This window comes from Anomaloglossus baeobatrachus, chromosome 6 (genome assembly GCF_048569485.1).
Source record: "Anomaloglossus baeobatrachus isolate aAnoBae1 chromosome 6, aAnoBae1.hap1, whole genome shotgun sequence".
NCBI classification, from domain to species: domain Eukaryota; kingdom Metazoa; phylum Chordata; class Amphibia; order Anura; family Aromobatidae; genus Anomaloglossus; species Anomaloglossus baeobatrachus.
In genome coordinates, this window is record NC_134358.1 from 357,535,559 (window position 1) to 357,550,578 (window position 15,020).

The window sequence follows — 15,020 nt, forward strand, 5'->3', positions numbered from 1 at the left end:
CCTTTGCGATGTTGCAGTGTGTAAACCCAGCTTAAGGCTGGAGACCCACAGGCAGTCTCGTGCCTTACAATGAGTGATCGGATCAAGCCCCAAGGACACCTGCATGAGCCTTTAGTCAAACACTTTGTTAAGCTCCATTTATGCTTAATCATGGCTCCTTTTCTATTCCTCCACGATGGAGTCATGCAGTGAAGAAGAATTGGGGTGGGTGTGTGTACACAAACAAAAAAAAAAAAAAAAAAACAAAATATTTATATTTGTAGCACAAACTGTAAAATCAGACCCCATAAGCCTTAATAAGGTAAAAAGGGTTGTGTGGTCTACATGCACAAGTCTGAAGTCATTATATGTGACTGCAGATTTAAAAGTCCTCACATGGCACACACTAAGGGCTTGCAAGTTTCAGACCCAGGAATGTGATTATGCATTCTGCATTCTCCTGACCATATTTTGGCTTGAGGAGGACAGACTCCTTCAATACACTTGCATTGAGCAAGGCTGCACCCCGTCTAGTTGGCATGTGGCCAGGTGCTTGAATCTCGCATACTCGTGGTCACGTACAGACACTCATGGCTCTAGCGAACCCTCAGTGTGTGCGATGTTGAATATTCATAAGTGTGCAGTCACATATAATGACTGCATACACATGGATTTAGACTGGATATCCCCCTTTAAAAGAATACTACTTGCTCTTTTAATTTGTTTTCAAATTACAGAACAAGACAAAAACAGAACTAAGGCGCTTTTTTTTTAGCTTTTAACAATTTTATTCAAAAATGAATGCTTCATAAACCTCAGTGTGCACCAGTTCTAAATGTTACAAAAAAAAAACAAAACAAAAACACCCAAAAAAACAACAAACTGTACAAAATGTTGTCCGTATGAGCATTTCCCCCCTTAAACTATCGTCTTGGTCCTCCTCTTCCTCTGCCACGGCCCCTTCCTCGGCCACGTCCTCTTCCTCGGCCACGACCAGCAACTGTTTCCAGGAGTAAAATATTTGAAATTAAACATTAGTCACAGCATGAGAAAATACAATTTTAACATCAAGGCTCATGGCAATACTTCAATTTATTCTGCCACCATAAGGCTTAACAAATTTAACTGAAATCAGCTATTGTTCCCAATCTCCCCAAGAAACAAGTGAATGTGTCTTCAAATTTTCCAAGCGCTTTGACACTCGCTGTTCCAAATTTTGAGTCAGTCTTCATATGTGCATCAAATTTCTATAAATCTTATCCACTTTACTGGAACTAATGTGCAGCACCAAAAACTCATTGTGAGAACCCTGGATACCAGTAAAACAGTCCTCAGATCTTAGTAAATGTACTACTCTACACTACTTGGCAGTTACCGTCACATCACAGTTACCTGTGAAAGTATAATAGGGCATACAAAAGACAAAATAACAGTCAAGGCATATTTACCAATAATGTGCAACTGTTAAGCCTGTGCAAATATTGGGTGCATATACACGGTATGATAATTAGGAACAAATAGTCTCCCAAAAATCTTTAAACTTGCTTAACCCTTTCACGACCGGCCGATTTTTCGCTTTCCGTTTTTTTTTTTCGCCATTCTTTTTCTGAGAGACGTAACTTTTTTATTTTTCAGTCAATATGGTCATGTGAGGGCTCTTTTTTTGCGGAACGAGCTGTACTTTTAAATGAAACCATCAGTTTTACCATATTGTGTACTAGAAAATGGCAAAAAAATTCCAAATGCTGAAAAATTGCAAAAAAAGTGCGATAGCACTATGGTTTTTGAGATATTTTATTCACTGTGTTCACTATATGGTAAAACTGATGTGTGGGTGTGATGCCTCAGGTCAGTGCGAGTTCGTAGACACCAAACATGTATAGGTTTACTTTTATATAAGGGGTTAAAAAAAAATCGGAAGTTTGTCCGAAAAAAGTGGCGCACGTTTTACGCCATATTCTGTGACCCGTAGCGTTCTCATTTTTCGGGATCTTAGGCTCAATGACGGCTTATTTTTTGCGTCTCGAGCTGACGTTTTTAACGGTACCATTTTTGCGCAGATGCTACGTTTTGATCGCCTCTTATTGCATTTTGCGCAAAAGTTGTGGCGACAAAAAAAGTCGTTTTGGCGTTTGGAATTTTTTTGCCGCTACGCCGTTTACTGATCAGATTAATTGATTTTATATTTTGATAGATCGGGCGTTTCTGAACGCGGCGATACCAAATGTGTGTATATTTTTTATTTTTTTAACCCTTTAATTTTCAATGGGGCGAATGGGGGGTGATTTGAACTTTTAGGTTTTTTTTTAATTTTTTAAAACTTATTTTTTTACTTTTTTTTTTTTATTTTACTAGTCCCCCTAGGGGGCTATTGCGATCAGCATTCCGATCGCTCTGCAGTATCTGCTGATCACAGCTGGAAGGCTGTAAACAGCAGATACGCTGTCTTTCTCTTTTGCTGTGCCCCGGGCACAGCGAAAGTGAAACTAAGTCATGTGTAGTACAGGAGTCATCACATGACCCTGTACTACAATGACAACTATCGGGAGTCACGTGATCGCGTCACGTGACTTCCGGTTTCGGCGGTAAGTAAAACTTTACCGCGATTGCGCTTATAATGGCGCTGTCATGTATTGACAGCGCCATTATAAGGGGTTAATCGGCACGAGCAGATAACGATTCTGCTCGTGCCTAGCAGGCACACATCTCAGCTGTGAAAATCAGCTGAGATGTGTGCCGATCGCGGCATGCTGCCGCCGGAGGACCGCGGGCAGTAAGATTATGTCATTTAGGACGTAATTTTACGGCCCGCGGTCGTTAAGGGGTTAAAAAGAATTTCTCAACAAGAAATTCTGTGAGCATGCTACAGAAATGAATGATCACTAATACACATCTTAAAATAGAATAGGTCAGCAGGTTTTTGCTAAGGGTACTTTCACACTTGCGTTTTTTTCCTTCCGTCACAATCCTCTCTTTTGGAAAACAGCGGAATCCGTTAACGGATTCCGCTGTTTCCCCATAGACTTGTATGGATGATGGATTGTGCCAAAAGTACCTGCGTTGCTTCCGCTAGCCGACGCTGCGTTGCTTCCACCGTGCGGAAGGAACGCAGCATGTAACTTTTTTTGAGTAGCGGAATCCTTAGGATTTCACTGCGCATGCTCTCTGGCTCCCTGCACCCGTAACCAGGGTACACATCGGGTAAGCAACACACACACACACACACACACACACACACACACACACACACACACACACACACACACACGTGTCCTCAGCGCCATGGCCCCGCTCAGCCCCACCCACCCCGCACACATTCCTCGGCGGCCGAACGATCAGCTGATCACCCGGCAGCTAGGTGAACAGCTGATCGTTCATAATAGTCTGCCGCCGGTGAAACAAAAAAAGCTGATTCCCGTTATGTATGATCCGTTGCGCCACTATATGCAACACATCCGTTGCATCTGTCACACAACGCAATGCAACGGATACCGTTCAACCCAAGTGTGAAACTAGCCTTCGTAATCTGAGGGATAAATCAAAGATTTCATGAATTCCTCATCTCAAGGTCCTAGTAATAAAACAACCATTGCATGGACCTAATCAATGTATGGCCTACTTGGCACATTCTTCCCAGACTGCCAACTTCCCCCTTCTGTGGTTAGCAGATTACAGTCTAGGCTTTGCATACAGAGTAAAACCAAACTTAAATTAACTGCTCCAAAGAGACAAGTCTAATTTTGATCCAAGTGTCAGATCAAGGTTGGCAATACAATTCTTTTTGGGCCATGTAATGGGGAATGAATTTGCTTGTGTCACCATTTTTAGGGATGTGGAGCTGAGTGACAGCTTATTTTTTGCATCCTGTGCTGATGTTTTCAATTATGCTGCTCTCAGATGGAGTAAAAACCTGATAACCGATTCCCTTTAACTTACAAGAGAAAAAAAATAAATAAAAAAAAAATTAAATGATGAATTCTCTCTATCAAACAAGAACCACTTACCGGCCTCTCTCTTTTTAGATTTAACTTTTGGTTCAACATCAACAAGTAAGGTATCAAGTGGCAAGCTGTCTGGTAGAATGAAGTAACGGATGTTGTTCCCTCGAATACTTAATGTCTCCAACTGAACAGGTTCTCTGTTTTTAACAGTCATTTTGACAGCTTTCAGATGTGTATTCATACTCACATCCACACCTAGGACAAATATTGCATTACACATGAATGGTGCATGGTATATTGACACTGATATTAAAAATATTTGAGTATAAAACTGCTAATATGAAGAGCTGGTCTGAACTAGAAGTCCTTGCCTAAGGAAATAATCACATAATGTGATGTTAATGTAACATTTCTCTACATATATACTCTTATTTCAATATTCTAGAGAGGGAAATATTACTGATTGCTTCTTTTTAAATAAACCTTTTTTTAAATCAATTTAGGGTTTTTTTTTATGTAGGGAACCCCCCCCCCCAAAAAAAAACAAAAAAACAAAAAACAAAAAACAAGTGTTCAAATCCTCTACATGTTGCTGTGAGCAGGATTTTTTTCCTGACACAGTAATGCACAAGGTAAAGGCTACAGTCAGACAGTGTAGAGTCAGAGCACTTCTTTTCATTGACCCACACAGTTTTAAAAACAGATCCGTGTGTCTGAGAGACTACATGTACGTTCCCAGGATCAATGTGATGGGGCCGCTCCCATGAGCAATTTTTCTCTCAGCCCTAATCAGACCGAGAAAATAATCACAGCATGCTGCGGGTGAAATGTGATCCTGTTTCACGGACACCGATTCAAAGTCTATGGGGGCGAGAGAAACATCGCATTGCACTTGCATTACAGTGGAGTGCAATGCGATTTTCACATTAGCCAGTAACATAGGAGATCGGGAGATAAATCTCTCCCTCTCCTCCGCAGCTGTGGTCTGACCGCAGGATCGGACCACAGTCGCATGACACTCGGCTCCAGCTGTGCTGCGAGCATGAGCAGAGTTTCATGCGACACTTGCACTAATCTCAGTGTGGCCTCAGCCTTGTGTTCTGGACGCTGCATATTTCTCCTATGTCCAAAACGTAGCATTTTACAGAACAAGCAAAGTGAATGGGGTTAATAGAAATCTGGTGTCCACTGTTATTCCACATTTCCTGCTAGCACAAAAATTACATCTCTGCCTCTCGTGTTAAAGTCTGCAAACATGAGCAACGGAGTTGTGCAGGATGTGGCCCTTTTGCCCTGAAGCATCAGCAGATTTATAAACTGAACAGCACTTGCCAGAATCATCAGGGACGAGACCACAAGGCTGAAGATCACATGTGCATGAGCCCCTATTGGAAGGCTTGACCCTCAGCTGCTGTGTGAGGCCTTTATTCTTAAAGGGAACCAATCACCAGGATTTTCGTATATAAGCTAAAGCCAGTGCTATACTGCCACTATCAGGCTAATTCTATGCATACCTGTAGTGGTCAGCTCGGATGTTTAGGTTTTGAAATCCAAGAAAGTAAAGTTTATAAAACCGGCACCTTCTTGATTGACAGCAGCTGAGGATCAGATAATATCTTGGGGGGGTGGGGTACTCCGTTATCTCCTCCCCCTGTTAGAATTAGCATAAGTATTATACAATCGATTTACTTTTTCACTTGCAGGACCTGTGTGAGGTCATACCCATGTGACCAGAAGGGGCAGGGCCTCAAACTGAAAAATGTGGCTTCATGGTATCAGCTTTGTTGGCTGAGGCCCTGCCCCTTCTGGTCACATGGGTATGACCTCACAGGTCCTGCAAGTGAAAAGAAGGGAATTTTGTTACTTACCGTAAATTCCTTTTCTTCTAGCTCTTATTGGGAGACCCAGACGATTGGGGTATAGCTACTGCCCTCCGGAGGCCACACAAAGCACTACACTAAAAAGTGCAAGGCCCCTCCCCCTCTGGCTATACCCCCCCGTGGTATCACGGGTTCTCCAGTTTTAGTGCCAAAGCAAGAAGGAGGAAGCCAATAACTGGTTTAAACAAATTAACTCCGAATAACGTCGGAGAACTGAAAAACCGTTCAACATGAACAACATGTGTACCCGCAAACAACCAAGAAATCCCGAAGGACAACAGGGCGGGTGCTGGGTCTCCCAATAAGAGCTAGAAGAAAAGGAATTTACGGTAAGTAACAAAATTCCCTTCTTCTTCAGCGCTCTATTGGGAGACCCAGACGATTGGGACGTCCAAAAGCTGTCCCTGGGTGGGTAAAGAGATACCTCATGTTAGAGCTGCAAAACAGCCCTCCCCTACGGGGATGTCACTGCCGCCTGCAGGACTCTTCTACCTAAGCTGGCATCCGCCGAAGCATAGGTATGCACCTGATAATGTTTGGTGAAAGTGTGCAGACTCGACCAGGTAGCTGCCTGGCACACCTGTTGAGCCGAAGCCTGGTGACGAAATGCCCAGGACGCACTCACGGCTCTGGTTGAATGGGCTTTCAGCCCTGAAAGAACCGGAAGCCCTGCAAAACGGTAGGCTTCCAGAATTGGTTCTTTGATCCATCGAGCCAGGGTGGCTTTAGAAGCCTGCAACCTCTTGCGCGTACCAGCGACAAGGGCATCGGAACGGCGTACGGGCGCCGTGCGTGAAATGTAGATTCTGAGTGCTCTCACCAGATCTAGCAAACGTAAATCATTCTCATACCGGTGAACCGGATGAGTGCAAAAGGACGGTAAGGAGATATCCTGATTAAGATGAAACGAGGATACTACCTTAGGGAGAAACTCCGGAATGATGCGCAGCACTACCTTGTCCTGGTGAAACACCAGGAAGGGAGCCTTGGATGACAGAGCTGCCAGCTCAGACACTCGCCGAAGCGATGTGATCGCAACGAGAAACGCCACCTTCTGTGACAGGCGAGAAAAGGAAACTTCCTTCAGAGGCTCGAAAGGCGGCTTCTGGAGAGCAACTAGAACCCTGTTCAGATCCCATGGATCCAACGGCCGCTTGTACGGGGGTACGATATGACAAACCCCCTGCGGGAACGTGCGCACCTTAGAAAGACGTGCTAGACGCTTCTGAAAAAACACGGATAGTGCTGAGACTTGCCCTTTGAGGGAGTCTAGCGACAAGGCCTTTTCTAACTCCTATTGTAGGAAGGAAAGAAAGATAGGCAATGCAAATGGCCAGGGAGACACTCCCTGAGTAGAGCACCAGATTAAGAAAACCTTCCACGTTCTGTGGTAGATCTTAGCAGACGTGGGCTTCCTAGCCTGTCTCATGGTGGCAACGACCCCTTGGGATAATCCTGAAGACGCTAGGATCCAGGACAGACAAGCCACACAGTCAGGTTCAGGGCCGCAGAATTCCGATGGAGAAAACGGCCCTTGAGACAGTAAGTCTGGTCGGTCTGGTAGTGACCCCGGTCGGCCGACCGTGAGATGCCACAGATCCGGGTACCACGATCTCCTCGGCCAGTCTGGTGCGACGAGTATGACGCGGCTGCAATCGGATCTGATTTTTGCGCAGTACTCTGGGCAAGAGTGCCAGAGGTGGAAACACATATGTGAGCCGGAACTGCGACCAATCTTGCACTAAGGCGTCTGCCGCCAGAGCTCTGTGATCGCGCGATCGTGCCATAAATGCCGGGACCTTGTTGGTGTGCCGAGACGCCATTAGGTCGACGTCCGGCCCCCCCCCCAGCGGCAACAGATTTCCTGAAACACGTCCGGGTGAAGGGACCATTCCCCCGCGTCCATGCCCTGGCGACTGAGGAAGCCTGCTTCCCAGTTTTCTACGCCCGGGATGTGAACTGCGGATATGGTGGATGCTGTGTCCTCCACCCACATGAGGATTCGCCGGACTTCCTGGAAGGCTGCTGACTGCGTGTCCCTCCTTGGTGGTTGATGTATGCCACCGCTGTGGACATGTCCGACTGGATTCGGATCTGCTCCCTTCTAGCCACTTTTGGAAAGCTAATAGGGTAAGATACCCTGCCCCGATTTCCAGCACATCGAACTGAAGGGTGGACTCCTGCTGAGTCCACGTCCCCTGAGCCATGTGGCAGAGACAAACTGCTCCCCACCCTGACAGACTCGTATCTGTCGTGACCACTGCCCAGGATGGGGGCTATGGCAATGAGGTGGGAATAAGCCACTATTGCAGAGAGTCCTCGGCCGTCAGGGAAAGGGAGACTTCCCGTCCAGGGAGGTTGACTGCCCAGCCCATTGGCGGAGAATGTCCCATTGCCGTTGGCGCAGATGAAACTGCGCAAAGAGAACTGCCTCGATGGCTGCCACCATCTTCCTTAGGAAGTGCATGAGGCGCCTTAAGGGGTGCGACTGGCCTTGAAGGAGAGACTGCACCTCTGTCCGCAGTGAACGCTGCTGGTTCAGCGGAAGCTTCAGTATGGCTGATAGAGTATGAAACTCCCTGCCGAGATACGTTAGTGATTGAGTCGGAGACAGATTTGACCTTGCCAAATTGATGATCCACCCGAAAGTCTGGAGAGTCTCCAGCGTAACATTCAGGCTGCGTTGGCATGCCTCGAGGGAGGTTGCTTTGACGAGTAGATCGTCCAAGTACGGAATCACCGGGTGTCCGTGAGAGTGCAAGACTGCTACCACTGCTGCCATGACCTTGGTGCCCACCCGTGGGGCTGTCGCCAGACTGAATGGCAGAGCTACGAACAGAAGATGTTCGTCTCCTATCACAAAACGTAGAAAACGTTGGTGCTCCGTAGCAATTGGCACGTGGAGATAGGCATCTTTGATGTCTGTTGAGGCAAGGAAGTCTCCTCGAGACATTGAGGCAATGACGGATCGGAGGGATCCCATCCGGAACCGCCTAGCGTTCGCATGCTCGTTGAGCAGTTTCAGAACCAGAACAGGACGGAAGGAACCGTCCATTTTTGGAGCCACAAAGAGATTGGAGTACAAACCCTCGCCCTCGTTCCTGAGGGGGGACAGGGATCACCACTCCTTCTGCTCTTAGAGCGTCCACCGCCTGCAGCAGGGCATCTGCTCGGTGGAGAGGTGGGGCCGTTCTGAAGAATGGAGTCGGAGGACGAGAACAGAACACTGTCCTGTGCACGTGAGCACAATGTCCGTCACCCACCGGTCTGTGACCTGTGGCAGCTAAATGTCGCCAAAGGCGGGGGAGTCTGCCATCAACCGCGGATGCGGAGAGAGAGAGAGAGAGCTGAGAGTCCTGAGGAGACCGCCTTGGTAGCGGTTCCTCCGACTGCCTTCCTTGGGCGAGATTGAGCCCGGCCGGAATCTGAGCCCGTCTGAGGTTTTGTAGCCCTTTTGCACGAGGACAATTGGGACCTGCCGGAGCTTGGGAAGGACCGAAACCTCGACTGTACTTTTAGGACAGCATTAACAGGGTAAGTCGCAGTGCAGACATTGCGGGGTTACGGACGCCTCTGCGGTACAGATGTCCCTGCTCAAGGTCAGCTGCGCAAGAACAGCAGAAAAGGTTAGGTTGCCAATACGGCTGTGGATGCCGGAGCAACCGACACGCAGATAGCCTCCTAGACAGATTTCAACCAGAGTCCATCTGTCTGTGAATGGCATCTTGAAGTGAAGCCCCATCTCCAGTGCAACTATGGCTCTATATGCAAGCCTGGAGATTGGAGAATCCACCTTTGGACCCTGGGTCCAGCGCTGACCACGTCAGGGGAAAAAAGGGATAACGTGTATCCTAAAAACGTTTGGAGAAGACGCTTATCTGGTAAGCGTGGTGTTCCTGGACTGCTTCTCTGAAGTCAGCGTGGCCAGAAAAATACTCAATATCTGCGTGAGACACTGAAAAGGAACTTCTCCTGTTCGTCTCCTATCTCCACTGGGGGAGCTGAGGGAGAAAGATCCAACCTTCCATTGGTGGACGGTATAGGATCATTCCGTATGGCGTTACCACCCGGTGTATCCGGATTGAGAGCGATGTCAGTATCAAAGCCCTGAAGAGCTGCCTTTTGTTCAAGTAGATTGCCCATGGGTGCAAGTCTCTATATTATGACTACTCCGTCCCTGTCCATGGACAGGGTTGACAGGAGGTTTCTTTGGCCACAACTAGTAGAGCCCCGGCAGACGAAGTGCTAGAGACCCCGGCAGACGACGTGCTACAGGGGAGCATGCACACAATGGGACGGTGTCATGAACAGCATCCCATGTAGTAAAAACAGCACTGAAAACTGTGTTGCTTTTTTGCCGCTGCCGACTAGCTATCTAGAAGTATATAGCCAAGATTGGTGACCGTACATTGCAATGTATAGCATACAGGCATAAAGTACAAATGACCACTGCAGCACAAGCAATACAAGCAGCATAGAAGCCTGTGCCCTGGCACCCCTGCTCTTCTGCTGCTGTATACTAGTCATCTAGGGGAATATAGCCCAGAAGAGTGACCCTACAGTGCAATGTATAGCATACAAGCACAAGTACAAATGAACACTGCAGCACATGCAATACAAGCAGCATAGAAGCCTGTGCCCTGGCACCTCTGCTCTTCTGCTGCTGTAGACTGGTCATCTAGGGGAATATAGCCCAGAAGAGTGACCATACAGTGCAATGTATAGCATACAAGCACAAGTACAAATGCACACTGCAGCCCATGCAATACAAGCAGCATAGAAAAAAACCTGTGCCCCAGCACCCTTGGTTTTCTGCTGCTGTAGTCTAGCCATTCCAGAAGAATATAGCTAAGACTAGCGACTGTACAGTGCAATGTATAGCATATCAGCATAAACACAAATGAACACCTCAGTCGTGCAAAACAAGCAGCCTAGAAAGCCTGTGCTTTAGCACACCTGCTTTCCTGCTGCTGATGTGTCGCTCCCCAAGCGGGCATATAGCGACCTATGTAGTTAAAAACAACACATGTATACACTGCAGTTATATCGTGGTCAGCACTATTGTGCCTCTTACCGCCCGCCTATAAGCGGGTGTATGATCGCCACTGTCCTGCCTTGGTGCCCCGAGCTCTGCAGTAATGGCTGCCGGCTTCTTCCCCAGCTCGTGTGAGTAGGGGCGGGCCGTGGGCGTGCCCCCAAGGCAGAGCGGGAATCCGGCGTCCGACAGAGTGCAGTGAGAGGGCTGGAGCATGTAAAAAGGCTCCAGCCCTCGGCGCTGCTGATTGCTCAGCGCCTGTCCCCTTCCCTGAGTGACAGGGAGGGGGCGGGAACGAAGCGGCACTAGGCCGCAGAAGCCGGGGACTGGATTTATAAGCGCCGCCGCCGTAAAAGCGCGGTCGGCGCCCAGTCCCCGGCGAACTACAAGTCCCAGCCGCGCCGCCGCTCCCGGAGCGTCCGGCGCGGTAGTTCCCAAAACACAAAGTCACTCAGCAAAGCTGCAGTGACTGTAACCCTTTACTGTCCCCGGCGCACTAGCACACCCAGCAAGTCTGGAGTGTGCTGTGCATGTGTGTACGGGGACACAGAGTACCTGTAATGGTGCAGGGCCATGTCCCTGAACGGTACTCCAGCTCCGTATCCAGCAGGTTCAAATGGGTCTGTGGATGGAGCCCGGCGTCAGAGCTTTGAGGCCGGCAGGATCCCACTTCCTCAGAGCCCCTCAGGGGGATGTGGAAGGAAAGCAGCATGTGGGCTCCAGCCTCCGTACCAGCAATAGGTACCTCAACCTTACAACACCATCCAGGGGTGAGAAGGGAGCATGCTGGGGACACTATATGTGTCCTCTTTTCTTCCATCCGAAATAGTCAGCAGCTACTGCTGACTAAAATCTGTGGAGCTATGCGTGGATGTCTGACCTCCTTCGCACACAAAGCTAAAACTGGAGAACCCGTGATACCACGGGGGGGTATAGCCAGAGGGGGAGGGGCCTTGCACTTTTTAGTGTAGTGCTTTGTGTGGCCTCCGGAGGGCAGTAGCTATACCCCAATCGTCTGGGTCTCCCAATAGAGCGCTGAAGAAAGTAAATAGAATTAGCATAAGTACTATACAATCTAACAGGGGAGGGGATAATTATGAATACCCCCCAGATATCTGATCCTCAGCTGCTGCTGTCATTTAAGAAGCTACCAATGTGCCATAATACAGGCAGAGAGAGCAAGCTGGGAAAAGCAAGACTAGAAGGAGCTACATATGCACAGTGTCTTGTGAATATCAGAGATTATGCTTTCCCGGGAGTGTTTCCGGGCTCCCTCTTGTGGCTAGTGCTGGTAGTGAGCGATTCTGCATCTGTCGCTCAGACAGGTGTGGGAGATTATTGCTGTTTCAGGAAGCCTATGGAGTGCAGCGGGGGTGGGGGGAGGATATAGGAAGGCAGTCTGTCTAACCCAGTGTTTCTCAACTAAACTCCTCAAGACACAACAGATCATGTTTTCAGGTTTTCTTCATTATATTAGACAGGGGATAATTCCATCACCTGTGCAACATTAAGGAAATCCTGATTGCGGAAAACCTGAAAACATGATCTGTTGGTGGGTCTTTAGGACAGGAGTTGAGAAACACTGGTCTAACCTTAGATGGTGTTAATTGTTTCTGCTCCATGTGAAGAGGTCATGAAGTTTGTCCTCCAGCCTTTAGGCTGTTTGCCTTTCCCTGTAGGTTCTGTTTATGCTTTTCTGCTCCTTTTTGGATTCTCCAGAAATTTCTACAGCGTTTTTTTTCATGCCTTTGCATTGGTTTTGTTTCAATGTCATCCTGAGTCTGCAGCTATGCCAGATAAGTATTTTTTGCTTTTTCTTCCTGAGATTTAATTAGTTATCATGCATATATTTGTCCTTTTGTTTGCAGTTTATCGGAACTGTGGAAGCTCAGTTTTTCCTTGTGAGGGTTTTTCGCTTAGTCTTGGCTTGGCTAAAGGCTGAATTTGAACTGATGGGCGTTTCTGCTTAATCTAAGTCTTTTTCTAAATCAGTGTTTGAGAATATTCACTTTTGTTTCTTGCATGTGAATAAGAGCACTTTTTGGAGGAAGATTTATTCCCAGTAAGCAAGGGAGTTTTGCTCCCCGTCTGATCTGGAGTTTGTATTTTTATATCTCATGTTTTTTGTAGTAAAGTTCTGATTATATTTGCATTTCTATTGAATTATATTTGCACAAGAGTTCCTGATTTAGTGGGAGGAAAGATCGTGTGATCTTTTAAGGGAATTTTTGATTATCAGGTGTTGGTGTTTTTCGGGGATTTTACTGGCTGCAACCAGCAATCTATCCTATACTTTTGTATCTAGCTAACAGGGCCTCACTTTGCTTAATTCTATATCTTCATCTGTGTGTTTTTTTCTTACATCACGGTCGTTATATGTTGGGGTAATTTGACTTTCCTTTGGGGCAAGTCAGGATTCCGCATTTCATTTTTGAGGTTAGTTAGTTCTCTAGCGATGAAGAGGAGTCTCGGTTTGTTAGGAATGCTCCACCGCTACTTCTAGTGGTGTTTATGTAGTCAGTGGATTGCAGCCAGCTAAGTTTCCAATTACTCTTGAGCATGATCTTCTACCATTTTTAAGGGATTTTTGCAAGCTTTTTTGCGGTCTCCTGACCATAACACCTGTCTTTACTGCACACACCACTTCAGAAGATGAAGTGCTAGGCACTGGGTGAGGAATTGGGAAGGATATCTCAAATTCCTCCAGCATTTCCTAATTGTTTGAGTATGGAAGACAGATACCAACCGTAGTCTGTCCATCCTCCTTTTTCCAGTTAACCATCTGGACTGTCAGTTTGGGTATGGTACATTTAGAACTCACCTCAACTACTCTAAAAGCAGATTGAGTGGAGTAGTGCACTGTGTATGCTGGCAACTGCACCACTTCTCTTATCCTGTACTTGGGTGTCCCCCTTAAGTTACGTAATAATGTGCCCCATGATTGCATGCTGTTAATGTGGTCAAAGACTGACAACAGCATTTAACAGGTTAACAGTCACAAGGAAAGCACTCTGTGCAGCTCTGTGTGTGATCGGCCGGATGCATACGGGCGGCCAGGTGCGTGTCGCTGCGTGCGGGCGGCCTACTGGCTGCCATTTTATGCGGATGGGTGGATGTGCGGTGTGTGTCCCAGTTTCAAATGATGGCACTGAAAGTCAGCGCGTGTGCAGATGGATCTCTTGGATGAGAGCGCCATCTGCACGCGCCGCTCCGGTCGCCATCATTTGAACCGGGACTGCAGACAGACTGGGAAACTCACCGCACTGGTCTGCTCCACCACTGAACTGCCGCTGTCACTGACCCGCTGCTGCTTCTATCACAGCCTCTGCCTCCTGTGACGCCGCTCCTGCCTCCCTCCGGTGAGACAACACTGGAGTTTAAGACTACCCCATTTTCATTTTTTTTCTCCAAATTTGGGGTGCGTCTTATAATCTGGTGCATCTTATAAAACGAAAAATACGTTAAGTACATCTTAATCATCATAACTTGCTCAGCATTTTCAACCTGAATGCATTGAACAAGCCAAAAAAAAAAGGTGATATCCTCAAGGGTGATTTTCTAACAGTCTCATCCTAATTATAGGTTAACAAAAAAAATTAAAAAGAACTAACACCTATTTATACATAAAACAATTTTTTTTTTATTATCACTAAACATGCCATTTAAGAAGTGTTTAAGAAGAATAGTACAGTAGTTACATCCTCATTCTATAAAATATGAACTAATCCAACAATTAAGTTTTTAAACTGGCCTTTTATCAACAATTTGTGCCTTTTTAGTGGGTGAAATGTAATCTTGTCCATAAGCGCTTACTAGTAATGGCCATTTCCTTTTGTGTCAGAGTATGTACGGCCTGTCATGATGTTCGGCTCCACCCAAGTTAATATCTGATTTGTTAACTTTTAAAAATATCTGGTTTTCTTGGATACACAAAGGATAGCGCTGAACCACAAGGATGCAAAAAAAAGTCCTATGTCACCCTTTGTGCCTGCTCGAATGAGCGATTATTTTCTCGGTTCTAAATGGACCGAGAAAACAGTCGCAGGTGCAATGTGATCCTGCTCCACTCGCACCCATGCAAGTCTATGGGGTGAGAGAAACATCGCACTGCTCTTGCGTTAACATCGCTGTAACACGAGAGCAGTGAGAGAATCGAAATTGCTGGCTACTGAGGAGAGAGGGAAA

At 46.9% G+C, this 15,020-nt stretch overlaps 1 protein-coding gene across 2 annotated transcripts in view; it reads right to left on the reverse strand.

Moving 5' to 3' along the window:
* Window positions 1–751: 751 nt before the first annotated feature.
* The window catches only part of SNRPD1 (small nuclear ribonucleoprotein D1 polypeptide), a 22,185-nt gene continuing 7,916 nt past the window's right edge, over window positions 752–15,020 (reverse strand). The window contains exons 3-4 of one of the 2 annotated variants that reach the window (XM_075316548.1): window positions 3,984–4,175; window positions 752–979 (exon numbers count right to left, since the gene is read on the reverse strand). In XM_075316548.1, coding sequence (XP_075172663.1) covers window positions 903–979; window positions 3,984–4,175 — 269 coding nt within the window. In that variant the 3' untranslated portion in view covers window positions 752–902. The remainder of the gene's footprint in view (window positions 980–3,983; window positions 4,176–15,020) is intronic. The other variant, XM_075316549.1, reaches the window with a different exon arrangement.